At 45.9% G+C, this 22,355-nt stretch overlaps 1 protein-coding gene and 1 long non-coding RNA gene across 7 annotated transcripts in view; one reads left to right on the forward strand and one right to left on the reverse strand.

Annotated features, from left to right (window-relative positions):
• Positions 1-1,609: 1,609 nt before the first annotated feature.
• SRCAP (Snf2 related CREBBP activator protein) overlaps positions 1,610-22,355 on the forward strand; it is a 29,188-nt gene continuing 8,442 nt past the window's right edge. The window contains exons 1-23 of one of the 6 annotated variants that reach the window (XM_074204787.1): positions 1,610-1,916; positions 3,494-4,103; positions 4,453-4,707; positions 5,194-5,379; positions 5,652-5,792; positions 8,881-9,121; positions 9,221-9,498; positions 10,477-10,567; positions 10,655-10,744; positions 10,989-11,168; positions 11,295-11,635; positions 11,774-12,059; positions 12,393-12,529; positions 12,775-12,944; positions 13,097-13,289; positions 14,126-14,262; positions 14,386-14,572; positions 14,795-14,964; positions 15,299-15,564; positions 15,769-16,005; positions 16,342-16,506; positions 17,343-17,603; positions 18,474-20,110. In XM_074204787.1, coding sequence (XP_074060888.1) covers positions 3,798-4,103; positions 4,453-4,707; positions 5,194-5,379; positions 5,652-5,792; positions 8,881-9,121; positions 9,221-9,498; positions 10,477-10,567; positions 10,655-10,744; positions 10,989-11,168; positions 11,295-11,635; positions 11,774-12,059; positions 12,393-12,529; positions 12,775-12,944; positions 13,097-13,289; positions 14,126-14,262; positions 14,386-14,572; positions 14,795-14,964; positions 15,299-15,564; positions 15,769-16,005; positions 16,342-16,506; positions 17,343-17,603; positions 18,474-20,110 — 5,955 coding nt within the window. In that variant the 5' untranslated portion in view covers positions 1,610-1,916; positions 3,494-3,797. Of the gene's footprint in view, positions 1,917-2,198; positions 2,222-3,493; positions 4,104-4,452; positions 4,708-5,193; positions 5,380-5,651; positions 5,793-8,880; positions 9,122-9,220; positions 9,499-10,476; positions 10,568-10,654; positions 10,745-10,988; positions 11,169-11,294; positions 11,636-11,773; positions 12,060-12,392; positions 12,530-12,774; positions 12,945-13,096; positions 13,290-14,125; positions 14,263-14,385; positions 14,573-14,794; positions 14,965-15,298; positions 15,565-15,768; positions 16,006-16,341; positions 16,507-17,342; positions 17,604-18,473; positions 20,111-22,355 lie in introns of those variants that run through there. The other 5 variants (XM_074204791.1, XM_074204789.1, XM_074204790.1 and 2 more) reach the window with 5 other exon arrangements.
• On the reverse strand, positions 11,844-21,420 carry LOC141501111 (uncharacterized). Its single transcript, XR_012472140.1, has 3 exons — positions 20,729-21,420; positions 17,257-17,399; positions 11,844-14,942 (listed from the first exon to the last, which is right to left on the reverse strand). It is a non-coding gene; the product is annotated as an uncharacterized LOC141501111 (long non-coding RNA).

The following is a 22,355-nucleotide window of genomic DNA, read 5'->3' on the forward strand; positions in this document are numbered from 1 at the left end:
GATCAATCCTGATCAGCTTAGTTGTAATGACCAATCCTGATTCTAAAGAAATACTGTCCTACTCTTATGAGGGAAGTGATAAAACAAGAATTGTTTTCTTTCTTTTTTGTATACCCCCAGTATTTACTATATTGCCTAACAAGAGGTGGGCAGTTAATAAGTACTCAATGGAACACAAAACATGGCTTTTGTCCTCAAGATTTTTATGCTGTAATTATGTCTAGACAAGATATAAAAAATTTAGTACCATAACCAAAAGAGATCAAAGAGGAAAAAGAATTATTTACATATAGTCATAGAAGCTATTTTTGTAGTTGCTAAGAACTGAAACTGGAGGAGGTGTCCATCAGTTGGAGAATAGTGAATACATTTTGGAATACAAAAGTAATGGAAAACTATTGTTCCATCAGAAATGATAAAAGGGATGGGTTCAGAGAAACTTGAAAAGACTAGTGAGAACTGCAGTTGATGTAGAGTGAAGTAAACAGAAGCAGTAAATAATTTAAATAACAATATTGACAATAAAAAATATTAAAAAATTCAAGATCTCTGATCAATGCAATCAATGACCAACCATAAGTTCAGAGGATGGATGATTTGTGTTACCAAACTACAGACAGGGATAGATTTAAGATGCAGAAAGAGACATACATTTCTGGACATGGATAATGGGGGGAATTGTTTTGTTTAATTATACATATTTATTACAAGTTTTTTAAATTTAAAAATACTATTATATGGGAGAGAGGGATAGAACTGGAAAAAAACAGGTAACATAATATCAAAAAATTACAATGGGGTTGGCTAGGTGGCTTAGTGGATAAAGCACAGGCCTTGGAGTCAGGAGTACCTGGGTTCAAATCGGCCTCAGACACTTAATAATTACCTGTGTGGCCTTGGGCAAGCCACTTAACCCCATTGCCTTGCAAAACCCTAAAAAAAAAAAAAAAATTACAAAAGAAATAAGTTGGGGTAATGGTAGGGAAAGTAAATGTCAATTTACACATTTGAAAAAATTAAGAAAAAAATTTTTAAATAATGTGAACAAATTTTTTTTAATTAAGAAAATAAAGTAGTAACTCAAGAAAGTCCCCATAGCTGTCAGAGAAGTCTTCATGGAGGAAATAAGTTGAGCTAGATCTTGAAGGATATTGTGTGATTAGATAAATGGGGAGGGATTGAAAGGCAATTGATGTAAGGAAATCGTGAGTAAAAACGGGGATGCACATGGCATTTATGATTACGAGTTTATCGCTTTCTTTCTCCTCCCTTCCTGAAGTGTTCGTATAAGGTTTTATATATGTTATTATGAGACTAGAACAACAGTTCAGGGAAGTGATGAAGGACCTTGAATACGGTTAAACTAGAAATAGGTTGAAAAGATGCAGGTATTCCCCAAGATTATCTAGAAAGTTTAGTTAACCTTTTCATTCCTGCATCTAGGAAGCTTAAGACTAGGTAAAGTTTGACACACGCCACCAAGAAACTACACTTCCCAAGAACCCTCGCGCGCCAACAAGCCAACACCTCCTTCTGGCACGCGCGTCTCCTCCCTTTCCCTCCCCCTTTGCTCTCGCACCCGCTACACTATCTATCGCGAGAGGACGGGCCGCGGCGGCTGGAGCGGCAGTGATCTGTGGTGGTGGTGGTGGTGGTGGCGGCCGAAGGCGGCGGCGGCCATTTTGGTGAGGCCTCTGGAGCGGCGGTGGCGGCGGCGGCGGTTCGCGGGGAGTGGCACCTCCCCTCCCCCCCACCGCCCTCCTACATCCGTGCGTGTCGAGAGGAGGAGGCAGAGACGGGACAGCGGCCGTGCCGGCAGGCCCTGTGAGACCCGGGGCGGCCGCGACGACGAGAGAGAAGCCCTCCCCCCTTTCCCGGCGGGGGGGGGGGTGGCGCGCGCGCCCCCGAGGACGCAGGTAAGAAGAGGGAGACAAGATGGCTGATTGCTCTCTCCCTCCTCCCCCCTCCCCCCTCTCGGCGGGGAAGGACTGCGCGCGCATCCTCGCTCTCTTCCTTCCCCCCCGCCTTCCCGGGCGGCTGCGCGCGCATCTCCGGCCGGGCCCCGGGGCCAGTGCGCGAGACTGCCGGCGCGCGCCCATAGAGAGGGCCAGAGAGGCCAGCCGGGCCGCCCGGGGCACCGGCGTGTTATCCGGGCCCCTCTTTCCCGCCCTCCGCGCGCGTGCACGGGCGACCGCGTCTGAGAGGCGAGCGCCAGATCCAGGTGCGCTCTTGGCCGCGCGTATCCGCGACCCCTCCTCGCGCCCCGGCTCCCTGGTCTCTGTCCCCAAAAGCGCGCAGGAAGGGAGTGGGCAGGCTGGCGCGGGCCGGGCAGCGGCCGTGCGTGCCCGCCTCCGTGTGCTCCCTCGGGTGGGTGGATGGGGGCCCGGCCGAGCTCACCTGTGCTCGCGCCCCTCCCCTCTCCCTCCCCACGCCGGGATGGAGCGCTGGGCCAGGCCGGCCACCGAGTCCTGTGCCCCCCGACCCTGGGCTCCCGCCGCCTCTCCCCGCCCCCACCCCCGCCTCTGCCCTTCCCTCGGTGCGAAGATTGATTTGGGCGGGAGCGCTGGGGCTTGGGCAACCCTGCCAGGGCTCCCCACCCCCCGCCGCGCACGCGCTGCCTGCTCCAACTTGGGATGTGTGTGGGGCGGGGGGGCCGTGTGTGTTGTGTGTGTGTGTTTGCGTGTGTTTGTGTGTGTTTGTGCGCGCCTTCCCCGAACCCCTCCTCTTCTTCCGCGGACCCGAGTGCGCGCACCTAGGAGAGAAAGGCGGAGTTGGGGAGGGGCAAATAAGTGGGAGGAGCTGGTGATAACATGGGTTAAAGAAGTCAGAGGTCAGAAAGGGTTAGGGCTGGAGTCTGGGGGGCGGTGGGACTGGGAGGGAGCCGCGATCAGCCCCTCGAGGTGAAGAGGTCAGCCAGGGCCCAGCGGGAGGAAACGGGAATGCCTTAAAATGTGGTGAAACATTTCCGGACGTTTAGAGGTTAAGCCTGACAACTTCGGGTACGGGCCTGAATCGGACTGTAATCTAACCGCCGGCGCTGGGATTATATCTGCAAAGAAAGTGTATTTGTGAAGCCAGCCCGTCAAGGATTCGTGGGGCCCAGTCATTAAAGCTGGTTGTTTCCATTATGAACAAGCCTGAGAAACCCAAAGGCTTGACTGTAAAAGTCAGAAAAGTCATCTTCCTACCCCTTCTGTTTACCTTTCCTGTGTCCCCAGATGCTCTTCTTTGCTCTATACAAACGGATAGGATTTTTGAAGCTTTCTTTTACCATATTCTCTTTTTCCTGCTCTTCCCTTCTTACTTGGTGGCAGAAATTTGTTCCTACTCCCTGAAAGCATTCCCTTCTCTTTCTTCCTCAAAGCTCTGACTAGAATCTTTCTGTTCTATTAATTTTGGATACATTGAAAAACTCAAAAACAAGTAGAGTAGAATATATCTATAAGGAAGTAGTTCTTAAAATGAAGACTCCTTTCCCTCACCCTCATTTTAGGTGTGCTCTCCTTTGATACAGCGGCACCGTGGAAGTGCAGACTTTCACGGCGGGTGTGGTCTCAGCTCACACAGGTGAGAGGGAATCTAACAGTGGTTGGGGGCAGGATTTCTGGGCTACTATATTGAATGCTGACATAATACTTGATTGTGTTTTCTTTGAGGAAAGATTGACTTCATTTCTTAGGGGACAATCTAAATGCTAGTACTCTGAATGAAAACATTAGGGAATAATGAGACTTTCCATTCTGGTGTTTAGAAATTGGAAGTAATAGGATTTTCTTTCACTGCTTCTATCCCTGGGGATGACTGTGATCCTATCCTGTCTCTCCCACTCATGTGAAACAGGTACTCCAGAGGCCAGTGGATCCGAACGGAGGCTGGGACGCCCTGGGGGGCCCCGGGCCCTGGACAGTGGGTCCCGGTGGCCGGTGGCCCAGAATGAGGCCAGCTCCCAGCATGCCCTGCAGCCGGACGCCAGCCCCTCGGCTAGCAGCAGTGGTGACGACGATACCGTCATCATCCAGGCACCCTACGTGGAGCCCAGGAGTGGGACAATGCAAAGTAGCCCCTCTCCTGCCCACCCTCAACTTCCAGTTCTTCAGACAGAGGTATGAAAAGGAGAGATTTTTCTCCTGTCAGGAAATGTGGTTCTAAGGTGGGGAGAAATAGGAGGTAAGATAGAATGGTTTTGCTTTGAAGAGAAAATAAATGATGAGCATATTCTCCCTCTTCAAATTGCCTTCTCTGTATGCCCTATCCCCAACAAAATAGATTCTCCTTGAGAATAGGAATGATTTTGTTTTTGTCTGTCCCTTTTCCTGACACAACCTTGCATATAGTATAAGCATGATAGATGTTTGTTGAAGTGAGCCATTCTTTCTTTTCTGGAGTGAAAAGTGAGAAACCTAGTGTGTTCGTGGCTGTATGTGGTGCTTCAGTTGTCTTCCTCTTCCTCAGCAGATGGTATCAGACAGCATGACAGGAAGCAACCCAGTATCTCCAGCCTCAACTGACTCTCCAGCCTCCAGTGGAGCAGGTGGCATCTCTCCCCAACATCTAGCCCAGGACTCTTCCTTGGATGGACCTCCTGGTCCTCCTGATGTCTCCTCTGTGCCACTGGTTGGACTCAGCTTATCCCAGCCTGCTGATCCAGCCAGTAAGGGTCCTAAATGGGAGAAAAGCCACGCTGAGATTGCTGAGCAGGCCAAGCATGTATGTACTTTCTGACCCACCCCCATTCCCTACCCGCACAAGTCCTTGAGGGTCAGCAGATCTCCTTTGGGAACCTTCTTATCATGGATATAGCCACATCTGCCCTATTTACCCATTTCCTTTCTCCTATACTTCTAGGATCTATTTGTCTTTTCTCATCTTCACTGTCAGCCTCTAGCTTTTGCTCTCTGCATTTCTTCTTGGTCTTTTGTCCTCCATCTTAAGTTCACCTTTCTGTCATTAGTTGTTTTCTCCTCTGTGCTAAGACTTCCTGAGTTAATTTTTCTCAGGAAAGGAGTAGACAACAAGGAGGGAAATCCAAGGCAGTATTTTCGAGTTCTTTAGAGTAAGGACAGAGTAAGAATAAAGTGACTATCCTTGTGTCTCTGGGAACACATCCTTTTGATACATTTACTCAACTCTTGTGCGTTTCTGTGAAATGATTATGGTTGGGAGCTATTGGCCTCTGCTTCTTTACTCTCCCAGGAAGCAGAGATAGAAACACGAATTGCAGAGCTTCGGAAAGAGGGTTTTTGGTCACTAAGGCGATTGCCCAAGGTTCCTGAGCCAGCCCGACCTAAGGGTCACTGGGACTACCTGTGTGAAGAAATGCAGTGGCTCTCTGCTGACTTTGCTCAGGAAAGGCGATGGAAACGGGGTGTGGCTCGTAAGGTAGGCAATCTTTCTCTCATTCCTCAGGGTAAATCTTATGCTCTGAAAATGTTTTTTATGAGTTGAAGAAGTCTATTAGGCTTAGGGCAAGTTGGAAAAAAATCATGCTAGGATCATAGAGCTGCTGGGGATAGAAAGGAATGATGCTTACAAATAATCAGATGTATTTTGATAATTAAAGTCTCTTTTCCCACTTTTTTCCTGTGGGGAGGAGGAGGAAACAAGAGGAACAAGTTTCTACTGTCACTCTCAATTTTAATTTCTTCCACTAGGTAGTACGGATGGTAATTCGTCATCATGAGGAACAGCGTCAAAAGGAAGAACGGGCCAAGCGGGAAGAGCAGGCCAAATTGCGACGAATTGCTTCATCCATTGCCAAGGAAGTCAAGCAGTTCTGGAGCAATGTGGAGAAGGTAGGAATTTGGGAAATGGGAATGTTTGAACTTGTTTATATACTAGGACGGTCAGATAGATTTGTCTGCCTACTCCAGTTCATTATTACGACTCCTATCAATCAACAAATATTTTAAGTATCTACATATACTAGGTGCAGAGAACGTAAAGTTGGTTCTTCTTTTCAAGAAGTTTACATTTTGGGGCATCTAGGTGGTGCAGTGGATAGAGCACCGGCCCTGGAGTCAGGAGTACCTGAGTTTAAATCCAGCCTCAGACACTTAATAATTACCTAGCTGTGTGGCCTTGGGCAAGTCACTTAACCCCATTTGCCTTGCAAAATCCTTTAAAAAAAAGAAACTTATATGTTAATTAGTAAAAGGTAATTGGAAGGGCTTGGGTATAGGTGCTAGCAGCTGTGAGGAATCAGAAAAGTTTTATTTAGAAGATGATTTTTTTTTTGCAAGGCAATGGGTTCAAGTGACTTGCCCAAGGCCACACACCTAGGTAATTATTAAGTGTCTGAGACAGGATTTGAACCCAGATCCTCCTGACTCCAGGGCCGGTGCTCTATTCACTGCGCCACCCTAGCTGCCCCTAAAAGATGATTTTTTAAGGAAACCAGGTAGTCTGAGAGGTCACAGCAAGAGGCAGTGCATTTGAGATCTGGGAGACAATTGGAGTAAAGGCTATAGTTGGGAAATAGATTGTAGTATGTGAAGATTATACTAAAAAATATGTAAAAGCGAATTATGTGTTAAATCTGGAAAGGCTTATTGAGTCAGTCTGTGAAGGAATTTAAATACTTAATAGAAGACTATATTTGATCTCTGAGTTAATATGAAATCATTGGAATTTATTGAGTAGTGGGACTGTGATCATACCTGTGCTTTACATAAAATCAATTTGGTAACTGGAAGTTGGATCAGAATGAGGAGAAATGGGCAGGAAAACTATTGCAATAATCCAGGGCAAGAGGTGACAAAGATTTCACTAAGATGATGTAGTGAAAGGGACAGATAGGAAGGTACAAACTGAAAGATTTTTTAACTGAAAAGATACGTGGTGAAAGTAAGCAATCAAAGAAAATACCAAGGATAAGGACTTGAATAACTAGGATAGTAGTACCCTTAAGTTGTTGTTGGTGGTGGTGGTGGTGTTTGTCCTTCATTCTTGAAGAAGACCTGACATCAGAGAGGTGATGTCACGACACACATGTGAATTGTATTTGAGTGAGGTGTGGGGTTCAGTGCCTAGTCACTAGTCTCACTTCATCTGTGGAACCATTTGGTTCCATTGGTCAGATATATGAATCAAGATGACTGGAGATAGCCATGGTGGCAGTCAGGATTAAGTGACATGCCCAAGGTCACGTAACCAATAAGTCTCAAGGAATGAGGTCAGATTTGACTCCGGGCTGGTGTTCTAAAAACTCCACCATCTAACTGTCCTAAGCCAGGTTTAGGGAAGTTGGGTGAAGATGGATGGATTTGGTGGGAGAAATGATTATGATTGGACCTGTTGATTTTGAGATCCTATAAGATAAACCAATTTAGAAATTCTAGTAAGCAGAAAGGATGCTCAAGACAGCCTTGGGGTACAGACTTCAATAGAAAACCTGATTTGGTGATTAAAGGAGTCTGAGGAATGATCAGAAAGGTATAAAGAGAACCGAGAGGGAGCACACACTGTCACAAAAATCTAGAGAAGAGAAAGTCTACTAGTTAAGAGGATGGTTTACAGTGTCAGTAGGCATGAAGTCATAGAGGATGTAAATTGGAAAATTTCACCATATTTGGTAACAGTAGAGAATTTCAGTTAATTATTCAGACTGAAGCCATAGCCAAGCATGGAGAAGGGGAGTGAGAGGAGAGGAAATAGATGCAACTTTGTATTAAAAGTTTGATTGGAAAAGTATTGGGTGTTAGTCTGAGGCATAGCTGCAATGCAGAGATGATTTTTAGGGATAAGGATATTTGGGTCCTTTTATAGGCAGCCTGTCAGGTATGGACAGGGAAAGAAAAGATTAAAGATTATCAGGAAGGGAGAGAAGAGCAATCTGCCAAAGTAGGCAGGGGAAAATTTGAATGAGAATGAATTAATGAAGCATTTATTAAACACTTGTTTATGTACAAAGCACTACAAATAGAAAAGTCAGTCTCTTCTCTCTAGGAGCCCACCCTTCTTCCTGGGGAAAATGTACATAGGGAAGATTCCATTTGCAGGTCACATGGAAAAATCCCATGGTCCTTAGGTACAAATAACTGAGCAGATGTTGATGCTTCTCCTTTGACATCATTTCCACTGATAAAGTCATATCAGTTTGTGGTGTTAAACTCTTTGATAGTGCCCAGAACTTTCTTTTCTGGGTTTTTGGCAGCTGTTGCTTTAGCAACTGCAAAAGCAGTTGACGGGGCAGCTAGGTGGCGCAGTGGATAGTGCACCAGCCCTGGAATCAGGAGGTACCTGAGTTCAAATGTGACCTCAGATACTTAATAATTGCCTAGCTGTGTTGACTGTGGGGAAGTCACTTAATCCCATTGCCTTAAATAAAAATAAAATTTTTAAAAAGAGCGGTTGACAGACTGTATCTCTATAGGGCTTGCTTCCTAGCAAGCCTAGGATGATAACAGATCCCTAAACTGGAGGAAATAGCATTCCAAGCTTCTTGGGCTCAGAGTCCCCAGTTGTCTCCATTAGGGGCTACGGGGAGATTGTGCTTAACTTGGTAGTCGTCTGACTTACCTAGCACATGCTGTCTCCTACTTCTCCCCAGGGTGTCCCAATGCTTCAGATGGGATGGCTTACCTGTCCTTGTGTTGCAGTTGGGTATCAGTTGGTAGGGGTAACTGGATCCTTCTCCATTGGAATTGCTTCCTTGGTTGATGGCTGTGAGGGCTAGAAACAGGGGTGTCATATCAGCACCACATATAGATAGGTTGATCTTTGCTGAGGGATACCTTAACATCATTTTTGTTATGCATGTGGGTTCTAATTGGTACTGAGTGACATAGGCAAAAAGTAGACAACTCTTGGAGAAAACAGACTTATCTTCAGGGATCATATCTTGTACTTGCTCTGACCTAGATTTTTCCTTGTTCTTCATAGGTGGTACAGTTCAAACAGCAGTCTCGACTAGAGGAAAAGCGAAAAAAAGCCCTAGACCTTCAACTTGACTTCATTGTGGGCCAAACAGAGAAGTATTCTGATTTGCTGAGCCAGAGCCTCAATCAGCCCCTTGCCCCAACCCCAAGCAAAGCTGGCTCTTCCCCTGGCCTTGGTTCTTCTCACACTGGTTCAGCTGCTTCTAGTCCCCCACCTCCTGTCCTCTCCCAGCTCGATGATGAAGGTAGGTGCTCTTCAATTCATTTCCCTTTCCTCCTCAGAAACAGCTCAGACCTGTGACTTAGTTAACTTCATAGTTCTGACCTTGTTTTTTATGTTCTAGATGGAGACTTTCAGCCACAAGAAGAAGAAGAAGATGATGAAGAGACAATTGAGGTGGAGGAGCAGCAAGAGGGCAATGATGCAGAGACCCAAAGGCGTGAAATTGAACTGCTTCGACGTGAGGGAGAGCTGCCCTTGGAAGAGCTGTTACGTTCTTTGCCCCCCCAGCTGCTGGTTGCACCTTCCAGTCCCACCCAGGTCCCTTCATCAAGTGATGGTGACTCCCAAGAGGTCCTAGAGGAAGATGGGGAAGAAGAAGAACCTCAGCAGGGCCTGAAGGTGCAAGAGAAAAGGGCAGGGTAGAGAAGAGGGATGAATTTTAGGCCTGCTTTGGGTTTTTGAGAGGATTAGAGATTTAATATCAGAGCTTTATAATGGAATCAGTCAATGGACATTTGTATTTGACTCGTGGAATCTGGGTCCAGCTCTTGACCATACTTTATAGTAAGTGGAATAACTGGAGATTTATGCAGAACTGTTGTCTTGGTTAATTAGACTACATTTAGAATATTAGGTTCAGTCCTTGGTCCCACATTTTAGAAGAGCTATTCATGAAATGTAAATTGTTCTGAGGTGGGCATCCAGGATGAAGAAGGACCTTAAATTTATAAAGGATTAATTCCTATAAGGTTGAAGAAAGTTGAGATAATTATCTTGGCAAATAGAAATCTTAAAAGGGATATGGTAGCTGTCTTAATGTATTTGAAGAGCTATCTATTGAAGAAGAAATAGTTTTTCTTTATAGCCCTTTAAATCATTTGATGGAAGTTGCAATGGCAATTGTAGGTTTCACATAAGAAGCACCCTCCCAGTAATTAGCCTTAGGAAATAGTGTAAGTACTCACTGGAGTTATTCAAAGACTGGATGACTATCTGTCATCTGTGTTTCAGAATTCATTTTCTGATATGAGTTGGAGTAGATGCCCACTGGAATTTCTTCCAACTGGAAATCTGTGATTCCGATTCTGGTATCTGAATTTGGAGACGATTAGGGACTGCATTGAAGGTGTTTTGGTGTTAGCACAAGGTGGTCTTCTAAGGCTCAGCACTTCCACAGGTCTATCTCCAGGCAATGGGGTTAAGACTTGGTAGCTGGTGCTAATAGTAAAAATCCCTTGGTTATTCTTTTGCCCTGGCCATACCTGTGGCAACAGTGACTTGGGGGAATAGTAGGATGGGGGGACTCATTTTGTGGTGTCTGAGCTAATTTTATCAATTTTCTATGTTTCTAAATAACCTTCCTCGTTCTTCACTTAGAGAAAGCACCCAGCGTCTGTCACCCACCGAAACAAACAGCTTTGGCATCCAGATGAGGAGGATGAGGAGTTCAAAGCTGATGAGGATGAAGGTTAGTCCTTCAGATTCCTCTTTTTTCTCCTCCTTGGGGAGAATATATAACTTCTCTCCACCACTGACTTTTTACTCTCTTCCCTAGCAGAGGATGAAGAGGATACAATAGCAGCTGAGGAACAACTGGCAGGAGAGGTAGACCACGCAACGGAGCTCAGTGAACTGGCCCGAGAGGGTAAGGGTACTGGGGATGAGATGTTGCAGAAGTTGAAAAACTTATGATTTTTGGGAATATAGCACTTTCACAGGTCCACCCCAGCTGTGGGGCTAGGATTTGGTAGCTGGTGCTGAAAATAAACCCTTCAGCCTCCCACCCCTGCCCAGTCTAAATCAATGACTGTAGCATTTGTTGGGCAAAATAGGCTGAGACAACAGACATTGGGGAAGAGATAGAAAACTGATCCCAGTTTGTCCTCTAGGAGAGCTTTCAATGGAGGAGTTGCTACAGCAGTATGCAGGGGCCTATGCTTCAGATGCTTCAGTTCCAGGTTCAGGGAGTAGTGAAGATGAGGAAGATGAAGTTGATGCTACTAACTCTGAATCTGAACAAGATCAGGAAGAGGAAGAACATCCCCATGAGGATAGTAGCAGTCAATCTGGTATGTGGGGATTTAGGAATCATGGACTTAGAGATGAGAAAGAACCTTAAAAGTACAAAAGTAGATAGACATTGTAAGTTAAGGATTAGGTGTGACGAGTTCTGATTCCTGTCCCTGTCAACACAGAATCAGCTGATGAAGCAATTGAGGAGGAAGAGGAGAATGTTTCGGAGGAGGAAGAGGCAAGTGAGAATTCAGACTCAGAGGAATCAGAGTCAGAAGTGTCTGAGCAGTCTGAGGAGACCCAGCCTAGGAACGGAGCAGATGAGGAAGAAGAAGAGGAAGATGATGACTTTGGAGTAGAGTATCTTCTGGCTGAGGATGAAGAACGGAGTGAAGTCAAGGAAGACAGTGGCCCTGTTGCCTCTGGGCCCCCTCCATCACTGGGCCCTAAGAAGGAGATAACTGACATTGCTGCTGCTGCTGAGAGCCTTCAACCCAAGGGCTACACTTTGGCCACCACCCAGGTACCAGCTAATCCTATCTTTGACTTCACTTATCCATGCCTGTCTTTGTCTTCCATGTTTCCCAGTCATATCTACTTTTTTCCTACACAAAACTTCACCATTCTCCAAAGTTATCCCTTTTTTCCCCTTCCCTACCAGGTGAAGACTCCAATCCCCCTTCTTCTTCGAGGTCAGCTACGGGAATACCAGCATATTGGACTAGACTGGCTAGTCACTATGTATGAAAAGAAGCTCAATGGCATCCTTGCTGATGAGATGGGATTGGGGAAGACTATCCAGACTATCTCCCTGCTGGCCCACCTGGCCTGTGAAAAGGGTAACCCTAGAAAGAATCTAGATCCTGGGGACTTTGTCTTGATACCCCAGGAAGAGGATGTTTTTCCTTTGGACCCTACTTCTTTGGGAGCAGTCCTTGTGTCATTAGGTAGGAAAAGGTGGGATAGAGACATGAAAAAAATTTGACCATGGATGAAGAGTATTCAAATTATTTAACCAGTAATGTGGTTACCCATCTGACTGAGGATTAGAAACCACATGAGTACTGGGGGTTGATGTCTGTTGCTTGGAAGTCAACCCCATTGTTGAGGATCTGATATCTAGATAGAAGGACAGGAACTGGGAAACTGTGTACCTATCAGGACTTTGGACAGAGTGACAATGGGATTGACTGAGGACTCCATTGGGGAAAACTGGAATATTCTGGGGCTTCAGAGCTTCATGGCCTCATCTCTAACCCTTTGTCCTTATTGTTGAATAGGTAACTGGGGACCCCACTTGATCATTGTCCCTACCAGTGTGATGTTGAACTGGGAGATGGAACTAAAGCGTTGGTGCCCCAGCTTTAAAATCCTCACTTACTATGGAGCTCAAAAAGAAAGGAAGCTCAAGCGGCAGGTTAAGACTTTTGCCACTTTTATTTGATCACCCTTGATTCTGTCTTCCTTGTTGGCCTCTTCTTGCCCTCTTTTCTTCTGTGGATCTTTTTTTTCCTTTTACAAATGTCAAAAAATTTTCTTCGAACCTATCCTTGATTGCTAGATCTTTCCTTTGTTCCTCCCCCTTACTATTCCTCACTTCACCCTCCTATACCTTATTCATTTTTCTTTTTAAAAATTTTTTCTTCTTTTCTGGTCTCATAGGGCTGGACTAAGCCCAATGCCTTCCACGTTTGTATCACATCTTACAAACTGGTGCTGCAAGACCACCAGGCCTTCCGCCGAAAGAACTGGCGATACCTCATCTTAGATGAGGCACAAAATATCAAAAACTTCAAGTCACAGCGATGGCAGTCTTTACTTAATTTCAACAGGTGAGGATGGAAAAATTTGGGCAAAGTCTTAGGGTCTGACAAAATTAGTCTAACCATCTACCTGAATTCTGGGAGAATGTCCCAAGAAAATAAGTTGAACCTCCAAGGTCTTGCCATGACCCTTTTGCTCTCTGTTCTGTGCTTTCCTGTAGCCAGCGTCGTCTGCTCTTGACAGGGACACCATTGCAGAATAGCCTAATGGAACTGTGGTCCCTGATGCACTTTCTGATGCCCCATGTCTTCCAGTCCCACCGAGAGTTCAAGGAATGGTTTTCTAATCCCTTGACTGGCATGATTGAAGGCAGTCAGGAGTACAATGAAGGGCTAGTCAAAAGGCTACACAAGGTAAGAGGAAGGAAGAGTAAATTAAAATACAAAGTCAGTGGGGAAAGACCACTGTTTTGCTTAAGTATAGAACAGTCAGTATTCATACCATATTGGCAAAAGTTGGAGGGAATATCCCCTTTTTTGTATTATGGACTGACTTGGGGCAGCTAGATGGCACAGTGAATAGAGCACTGGCCCTGAAGTCAGGAGGACCTGTCTCAGACATTATAATTACCTAGCTGTGTGACCTTGAACAAGTCACTTAATTCCACTGCCTTGCAAAAACTAAAACCAAAACCAAAAAAAAAATAAATGAGTTGACTTTTTCAAGGAAATGTTCTTAAGGAGTATTGTTTGGGATCTGTTGGGAAGTTTCTGTTTCATCCAAACAAAACATAGCACGTTTTAAAAGTAAATTAGTCTAGGTTTAGATTCACATAAAAATTACAAGGAGATAGAATAAAAGAGTAGTAAAAGAGCACTGAACTTGACAGAAGACTTAAAGGCAAGTACTAGTGATAAATTCAGACAAGTCATTTGAACTTTCTGGGCCTCAACTTCCATAAAATGAAGGAGTTGAATTAGGTGATGGCTTTTATTCTTATAGTCTTAATATATCTGTTAAGAAATATTTCAGGATGCTGAAAAGGTTGGGACTCCAAGGAGTCTCAAGGAATCTAGGGCAAGGAAGACAGCCTTTAATTCGAAACATTTTCCCCCCATGATTTGACAGGAGAATGTGGGTTGTAACATGGAGAAGGCATGGTTCTTAGGTGGAACTTGGACAAAATAAGTCTTTTGGTGTATTAGTGGTTTCCAGGTTTTGCCCATAGTTTTCACTTGTTTGTTCCTAGGTCCTCCGACCCTTCTTACTGCGCCGGGTTAAGGTGGATGTTGAAAAGCAGATGCCCAAGAAGTATGAACATGTAATCCGTTGCCGTCTATCAAAGCGACAGCGCTGTCTTTATGATGACTTCATGGCACAGGCTACGTGAGTCTCTCTCCAAGGTCATAAGCATAGGTGCTAGACTTCCAAGTAATAAGTTTTTGTCCAAGTGGCAGTTGGAGGGATTTTCTGGAATCTCACCTGTGTTTTACTTCTTTTTTCGGACAGTACCAAGGAGACACTTGCTACTGGTCACTTCATGAGTGTCATCAACATTCTGATGCAGCTGCGTAAAGTCTGCAACCACCCTAACTTGTTTGACCCACGGCCTGTGACTTCTCCTTTCATCACTCCTGGCATCTGCTTTAGCACTGCTTCACTGGTGCTTCAGGCCACAGACACCCATCCTCTGCAAGTAAGTGACCTCTCCCATTTTGTTTTTAGTCATTAGTAGTCACTTCGTCATACCCCCCCCCCAGCTCAATACTCACTTTTTTTTGAGTTAGTGACTGACTTCTGACTTGAACCTCTCCCCTCCCTCACTGTGTTGACTGCCTACCTTATCTCTGCTTACCAACTTCTAGTCACCTTGATTGACTTTGATTAGTCCTCTTTTCTCTGGCTCCTTTGATAACAGCGGGTGGACATGGGCCGGTTTGACCTGATTGGGCTGGAAGGCCGAGTATCTCGTTATGAGGTTGATACATTTCTGCCCCGGCATCGCCTGTCTCGCCGGGTACTACTGGAGGTGGCCACTGCTCCAGATCCCCCTCCCCGTCCCAAGCCTGTCAAGATGAAAGTTAACAGGTACTAGGGCTGATGAATAAATGAATGGGAAATAAGGGAAATGGAATAGGTAACAGTGGAAGAGAGGAATGATATGGGAGAAAGAATAAACAATGGATATTTAAAATATTCTGAATGCTAGTAAAGAATAGGTTGTAGATAATTCTAAGAGGACTGAGAAGTAATTATGGGTTGGTCTGGTCTGGTTTTTTTCTTTTCTCACTTTCATCTACTTTTCTGAATCTTGTCTGGATTCTTCATATCTGATCTACATTTGTATCTTTTTTTCCCTTTCCTTTGTGTAATTTTTTTTGCTTCGCCTTTCTATTTTCTCTTTGGTTTTTCTCTATGATAGGATGCTGCAGCCAGTGCCAAAGCCAGAAGGCCGAACAGTAGTTGTTGTGAACAGCCCACGGACACCCTTGAGCCCTGTCCCAGCCCGACCTCCTCCAGGCCCTGAGCACTCAGCCCAGCTTACTCCTGGCCCAACCCCTCCAGTGCTGCCAGCCCCACTACTGATGTCATCCTCATCCCCTGGGACTCCGCTTAACCCAGCATCCCGGCCATCTGGTCCAGTCCTGCTACCCCCTCTGCAGCCAAACAGTGGTTCCCTTCCCCAGGGTGAGTTGCCTAGGTGCTAGAATACTTCAGAAGTTACACTTGGGTCTCAGAAGAAGTAGGGAATGAAAGGGACTTGAAAAAATGGTTAGGGAAAGGGAATAAGAATGGTTTGGTTGGGGTGGAAGAGACCATGGAGGTTCCTGGGACCAGCCTAAGTCTAAAGATCACACAAGGTGCTGATAGTCCCCTACTTTGTGTCCACAGTGCTGCCACCCCCTCTGGGGGTGCTGGGCGGAACCCCACGGCCCCCTGCCCCGGCCTTGCCCTTGAAGCCATCTCCACCTGCCCCAGTGCGCCTGAGCCCCTCTGCTCCACCTGGCTCATCCAGCCTGTTAAAGCCCCTGACGGTGCCACCGGGCTATTCCTTTCCAGCTGCAGCTCCTCCAACCCCGGGGCCTCAGCGCCTCATCCTCTCCCCTGATATGCAGGCACGCCTGCCCTGTGAGTCTTGAACAGTTTGGAGTGACTCAGGGATGGGGGAGGAAGTAAGGGAAAGGACTGTAGAGGAAAGTTCTTAATCCCATAGAGACAGAAAGTGAAATTAAAGAATGCTACAAAGGGGAAAATGGGAGGCAGGGAGGAGAATGTAATAGAGGAGGTGAGTTTTCAATGGGTTGATAAAAAAAAACACAGGATTTCAGAGAGGACACAGAATGTGTGTCTTGTGGGCAAAGGGATATGGCTAGTGGAGTAAGAAACCCAAAGAACAACTAGCTTTTCTCTCTCTCCCTCTCTCTCTCTCTCTCTCTCTCTCTATTTCTCTCTCTTCTCTCACAGCTGGCGAGGTGGTGAGCATTGGGCAGTTGGCCTCTTTAGCACAGCGGCCAGTGGCCAGTACAGGGGGCAGTAAACCCCTCACCTTCCAGATCCAGGGCAACAAATTGACTTTGACTGGTGCCCAGGTGCGCCAACTTGCTGTGGGGCAGCCCCGCCCACTGCAAAGTAGGTAAAACCCACCCCCTGTCCTGCCTTGTCCTCTGCCTTATTTTCCTCCCCTTGTCTCTGCTTTTCTTCCCTTTTTTGAATTTCAACCTCATGTCTCCTTCCACATATAGTAGGCAGCCTAGGGTGGGTGGCATTGAAGGGAATAATTTTTATTAGATCTTAATTTTAAAAGGAAGAAAGAGGCTTTTGTAATGGGGAGATATGCCCTCTTTCTCTATTTTTTCCCTTATTCTCACCATCACTCCTGCCTTTGCCAGCTGACAGCTGCCCCCACCCTATTTCTTTCTTTCTCGCTCTTGTCTTCTCTTTCCTTTCTTGTTTTTTCTCCCTTCTTTGCACCTCTTATCTCTCTCCATTCTTCCCCTATCTCCTCTCCCCCTCTTTTCTCCTTCTCTTTCTTTCTCTCTTTACCTAACCCAGGGAACGTGGTGCACCTGGTGTCAGCAGGGGGGCAGCACCAAATCATCAACCAGCCTGCCCATGTGGCTCTCATCCAGGCAGTGGCCCCGACCCCTGGCCCCACCCCTGTCTCTATGCTGCCTTCTTCGACCCCCAGCACCACCCCTGCCCCTACTGGTCTCAGCCTCCCGCTTGCTGCCAACCAGGGTGAGGCTCTTAGCTTCATCTTCATCCCCATGCCAGCCTTGGTCCCTCCAGGCAACCCCTAGGTTTCTATCTGTGCAATTCCCAATCCTGATTTGTCCATCCCATATAGCCTTTCTGTAATACTGCTTCCCCTTGCAGTACCTTTGATGTCTTATCATCAATCTTTTCTGTTCACTCAGTACTCTGTTCATCTTCTGGTTTCTTCTCAATATGGCTTCCTCTTGCAGTGCCCCCAGCCATGGTGAACAGCTCAGGAGTGGTGAAGATTGTAGTGCGCCAGGCCCCTAGGGATGGATTGGGTCCTTCACCCCAGTTGGCCCCTCCACCTCGGCCTTCCAGCTCTGGACTTCCAGCACTACTAACCCCACGACCTGCACTATCCTCTGGTCGGCTTCCTACTCCTACACTGGGCCCTAACCGGGGCCCCCTGCCCCCACTGGTCAGGCCCTTGCTCAGGCTACTGCATAGTCCCCCACCAGAGACAACTGGTAAGTCCCCAGAGCCAGACTCTCTAGGATCTTTGCTGAGATACGGAGCCCAGAAGTAGTTAAGGGATAGCAGGATTTACAGGGTGTGCTATGTAAAAAAACAAACAAACAAACAAAAACATGGTGAGTGAATTCATTGAATCTGATTAGTCTTGTAAAGCAATTCATGTTTGCACAGGACTTTAGGGTTTACAATATACTTTACACTCAATAAGTATTATTTTTCTTTTACAGATGAGGAAATTTAAGGCCTAGAAAGGTTAAAGGACTTGCCCAGGATTATGCCCAACTAAGTGTTAAGGTCTAAGATTGAACCCAGATCTTGTTTCTATTCCTGTGATCTCCCATTACACTAAGCCAGTTCTAGTGATCAGATTTTGGGTTGCTTTGGAAATCCTCTACCTTGGAAGTAGTGATTAAACTCATACTGGAACTTTTAAACTGATTCTCCTGGGAGATTCCTTGATCCCAGGGTATTTGACTAGAACTTTGGAAGTAAAGGACATTGAATGGCCTTTAAGGAGAGTAATTTGGTAAAGGTAATTGAAAGAGTACTAGACAGGTGTCAGGAGTAGAGTTCTACTTTTTTTATTCTGCCATTAACTGTAACCTTGGGCAAGTCATCAGTCGTCTTCAGGCCTCAGTTTTCTTTTCGGTATAATAAATAGGTTTAACTAGGTGATCTTAAATCTCTTCTTGTTCTAATATTCTATGATTTTAACTATAATGGGTTGCTGATATAACCTATAATGTGGAAAAGTAGGATTATGAATCTTTCATGGAAAGCAAGTAGTTAGAATATTATTTGGAAATTGCAGGGGTAGAGTGAGAATAGACTTTTGAACTAACTCTTATCCTTTTTCTCCACAGCCTCAGTTCCTGGCTCTGCTCCTGTCCCCATCTCATCATCTTCCCTTCCAGTCTCAACTTCACTTCCTGGTTCAAGCTCATCTCTCTCTAGTCCTATCTTGTCTCCACTTCCCATCCCAGTCTCATCTCCACTTACTGGCCCTGTCTCATCTCCCCTTCCCATTTCAAGTTCCACTTCACTCCCTATTCCAGTCTCAACTCCACTTTCCAACCCTGTCTCATCTTCACTCCCTGTCTTAGCTCCACTTCCTGTTTCAGTGTCAACCCCAACTCTCTTGCCTAATGTGACTTCTGCTGTCTCAACACCTGCTTCTTCAGCCCAGTCTCCATTAGGAGTTGCCTCATCAGCTCCAGCCTTGACACCAGGCCTGAGTACAACTCCTTCACCTGCATCAGTTCAGGCTCCAGTCCACCCTCTGACTCTGGCCTCAGCTTCCACAAATGTTCAAAGTCCTAGCCAGACTGGAACTCCAACACCCACACCAGTCCTGGTTCCTGCTTCAGCTTTGGCCTCCCCTGTTCCAACAATACCAGCCCCAGCTTCCACTCAAGCTCCCACTCTGACTCCATCATCTACAACATCTCCGGCTCTGACTTCTTCACTGACTCCAGGACCAGTGCCACCAACAGCAATCCTGGCTTCATCTCCACTTCCATCACCAGTTCCCATTCCAGTCCTGGCTCCATCACCAAGTCCTACTCCTATCCTGGTTCCGTCACCAACTCCACTTCCAGTCTTGGCTCCATCTTCAGTTCCAGTATCTACCTTAACTTCAACTCCATCATTGGTGTCAGGCCCAACTCCAGTCCTGGCTCCATCATCAACTCAAACTCTGGTACCAGCTATAGTCCCAACACCTTCAATAGGCCCACCTTCTACCCAGACACTGACCCTAGCCCCAGCTTTAGCACCACCTCTTAGCTCTTCTGCTCAGACACTCTCTCTGGGTCCAGTACCTCCTCTGGGTCCTTCTCCGACTCAGACCCTCTCATTGGCTCCAGTGTCTCCCCTGGGTCCAACTCCAGTTCAGACCCTCACATTGGCTCCCACTACACCACTGGGTCCATCTCCAACTCAGACACTTTCATTGGCTCCTGCAACTCCTCTGGGTCCGTCTCCAGCTCAGACACTTGCTTTGGCTCCAACTTCCCCCTTGGGTCCTACTCAGACTCTTTCTCTGGCCCCTATACCTTCATTGGGTCCAGCTCAGGCACTCTCTCTGGCTCCCACTCCACCTTTGGGTCCATCTCCAGTTCAGACTCTATCTCTGGCTCCAGCTTCCCCACTGGGATCAGCTCCAACTCATGCACTGACTTTGGCTCCAGCTCAGACACTGAACCTGACCCCAGCCCAAGTTCCAGTGCCCCCTCTGGGCCCAACTCCAGCACAGACACTGACACTGGCTCCAGCACAGACAATATCTTCTGCCCCTCCACCATCTTCCCTCTTGGCTCCAACTTCAGGCCCGGCTCCCTCACAAGTCACCATGGTTTCTCGACTGCCTGCTCCCAGGGATGAGCCTGAAACTCTGACGCTGCGTTCAGGCCCCCCTAGCCCTCCTCTTCCGGCTACCTCGTTCTGTGGAGCCCGGCCCCGACGCCAGCCACCTCCACCACCCCGCTCTCCCTTCTATCTGGTAAGTCTTGGATTCCGTAGGAAGAGAATTAGTTTGAAGTGGGACAGTGGCTCATTTGGTAAGTTTCTGGAGGGAAATGTAGGGAGAGTTGCTTCTTGCTTAACACATGAACAAACAGCAAATTTTCAGACTTCCAAAAAATGGATGAGACATTTGAAAAGAGATCATTAAGGAAAGAGTGGACAACTATCTCAGCTGAATAGATGCTCCCTTTCATGAAACTGGGGAGGCATAATTTAGAGCAGTAGTGACCAACCTTTTAGCTCTTATGACCAGGTGGAATACAGAATTCTGTACCCATTCATGAATACAGTGTAACAACAAATACTAGGATAAGCTCAACCTCATTCACTTGACTTTAGCTCCAACCTACCTCCTGTACCTCCCCCCTCCACCACTCAGATGAATGGGCAGCAGGTTGGACTCACTTGATCTAGAATCTAACCAGCTCTGATATATGAGTGTGCTGAAATTCTGTGGAATTTTCTTGTCCTGTATATATCCAGTTCAATAGAATCCATACCTGGGATGGAAAATTCCCTAATAGACCCAGGCCTTTCAGTGAGAGGCCCCCCCCACCCTCCTTTTCTCCCCTGTCCTTCACTCTGTGTGTCTCACCTCCCTTGCTGTTGGAGTTGCCAAATCTTCAAATGCTGCCAGTGCTGGAGTTGCCAGATCCTTCAAATGCTGCAGACCCCATGAAACCACCCTTTATCCCTAAAGAAGTTTGAAAGGAAAATGGCATATCAAAGTTAATGTAAAACCTATAGTTCATTGGTATGCAGACTGTTAGCCTTCTGCTACTATGTCCCCTTCCTACTGTTTGCCACATAATCGCATCCTTAACCTTTCTTCCTATTTCCCCTCAAGTTCCTAGACTATAAAGCAGGAGAATCAGGGCAGAACTTTGAGAGTATCATTTTGACAATTTTAGATTGTTGCTTTTTTTTTCTTCCCATCTCATCATTGTTCATTTCTTTCTTATTCGTATTGCTTCTAGATCCTTGTACCCTGAAAAGCCATGTTTTCTGAGTTAAACAACCTGGAAGGGATAACAGTTAGAAAGTTAGGGTTTTTTTTCCCTCCCCACCAAACAGACATTTTGCCTGAAGGCAAACAATTGGGATGAAATGTTCTTAAGAACTTCATCAAATCAGGAATATGGGTAAAGATTCCAAAACTAAATTTTTTTCCTTAGATTTTAGGATTTATTTTTTTTTTTTTTGGCAAGGAAAATGGGGTTAAGTGGCTTGCCCAAGGCCACACAGCTAGTTAATTATTAAGTGTCTGAGGCTGGATTTGAACTCAGGTACTCCTGACTTCAGGCCCAGTGCTCTATCCACTGCACCACCTAGCTGCCCCTTTCTTTAGATTTTATTACCTGGATTTGTGTTTTTGACTTTACCCAAACCTCCTCAGCAAGAACCCAGCTTCAGATTTGATTGGCTATCTTTGTATTTAGTTGTTGATCCAATAACCCAAGTTGAATCTTCTGAGATAGATAACCATTTCATCCAGAGGTAATCTTGGAGGGCTAAGTTTTAGCAGGAAATCCTTTTTAAAAAGTGTCCTTTTGACTCATTTCTAAAATATACAGAGAACTGAACCATATTTTTAAAACAAAAAGCCATTCCCCAATTGACAAATGGTCAAAGGATATGCAAAGGCAATTTACAGATAAGGAGATCAAAGCAATCCGTAGTCATATGAAAAATTGCTCTAAATAATTACTTATTATAGAGAAATGCAAATTAAAGCTTCTCTGAGGTACCACCTCACACCTCTCAGACTGGCCAATATGACCAGAAAGGATGATGATCATTGTTGAAAGGGTTGTGGGAAATCTGGGACATTCTTACACTGTTGGTGGAGCTGTGAACTCATCCAACCTTTCTGGAGAGAAATTTGGAACTATGCCCAAAGGGCAACAAAAATGAGCATGCCCTTTGACCCAGTAATACCGCTACTGGGTCTGTACCCTGAAGAGATGTTGAAAAAGGGTAAAAACAGTACTTGTACAAAAATATAGGCAGCCCTGTTTGTGGTGGCAAAGAATTGGAAATCAAGTAAATGTCCTTCAGTTGGGAAATGGCTTAGCAAACTGTGGTTTATGTATGTCATGGAACACTATTGTTCTATTAGAAACCAGGAGGGACGGGATTTCAGGGAAGCCTGGAGGGATTTACGTGAACTGATGCTGAATGAGATTAGCAGAACCAGAAAAACACTGTACACCCTAACAGCA

This window comes from Macrotis lagotis, chromosome X (assembly GCF_037893015.1).
Source record: "Macrotis lagotis isolate mMagLag1 chromosome X, bilby.v1.9.chrom.fasta, whole genome shotgun sequence".
Lineage (NCBI taxonomy): Eukaryota > Metazoa > Chordata > Mammalia > Peramelemorphia > Peramelidae > Macrotis > Macrotis lagotis.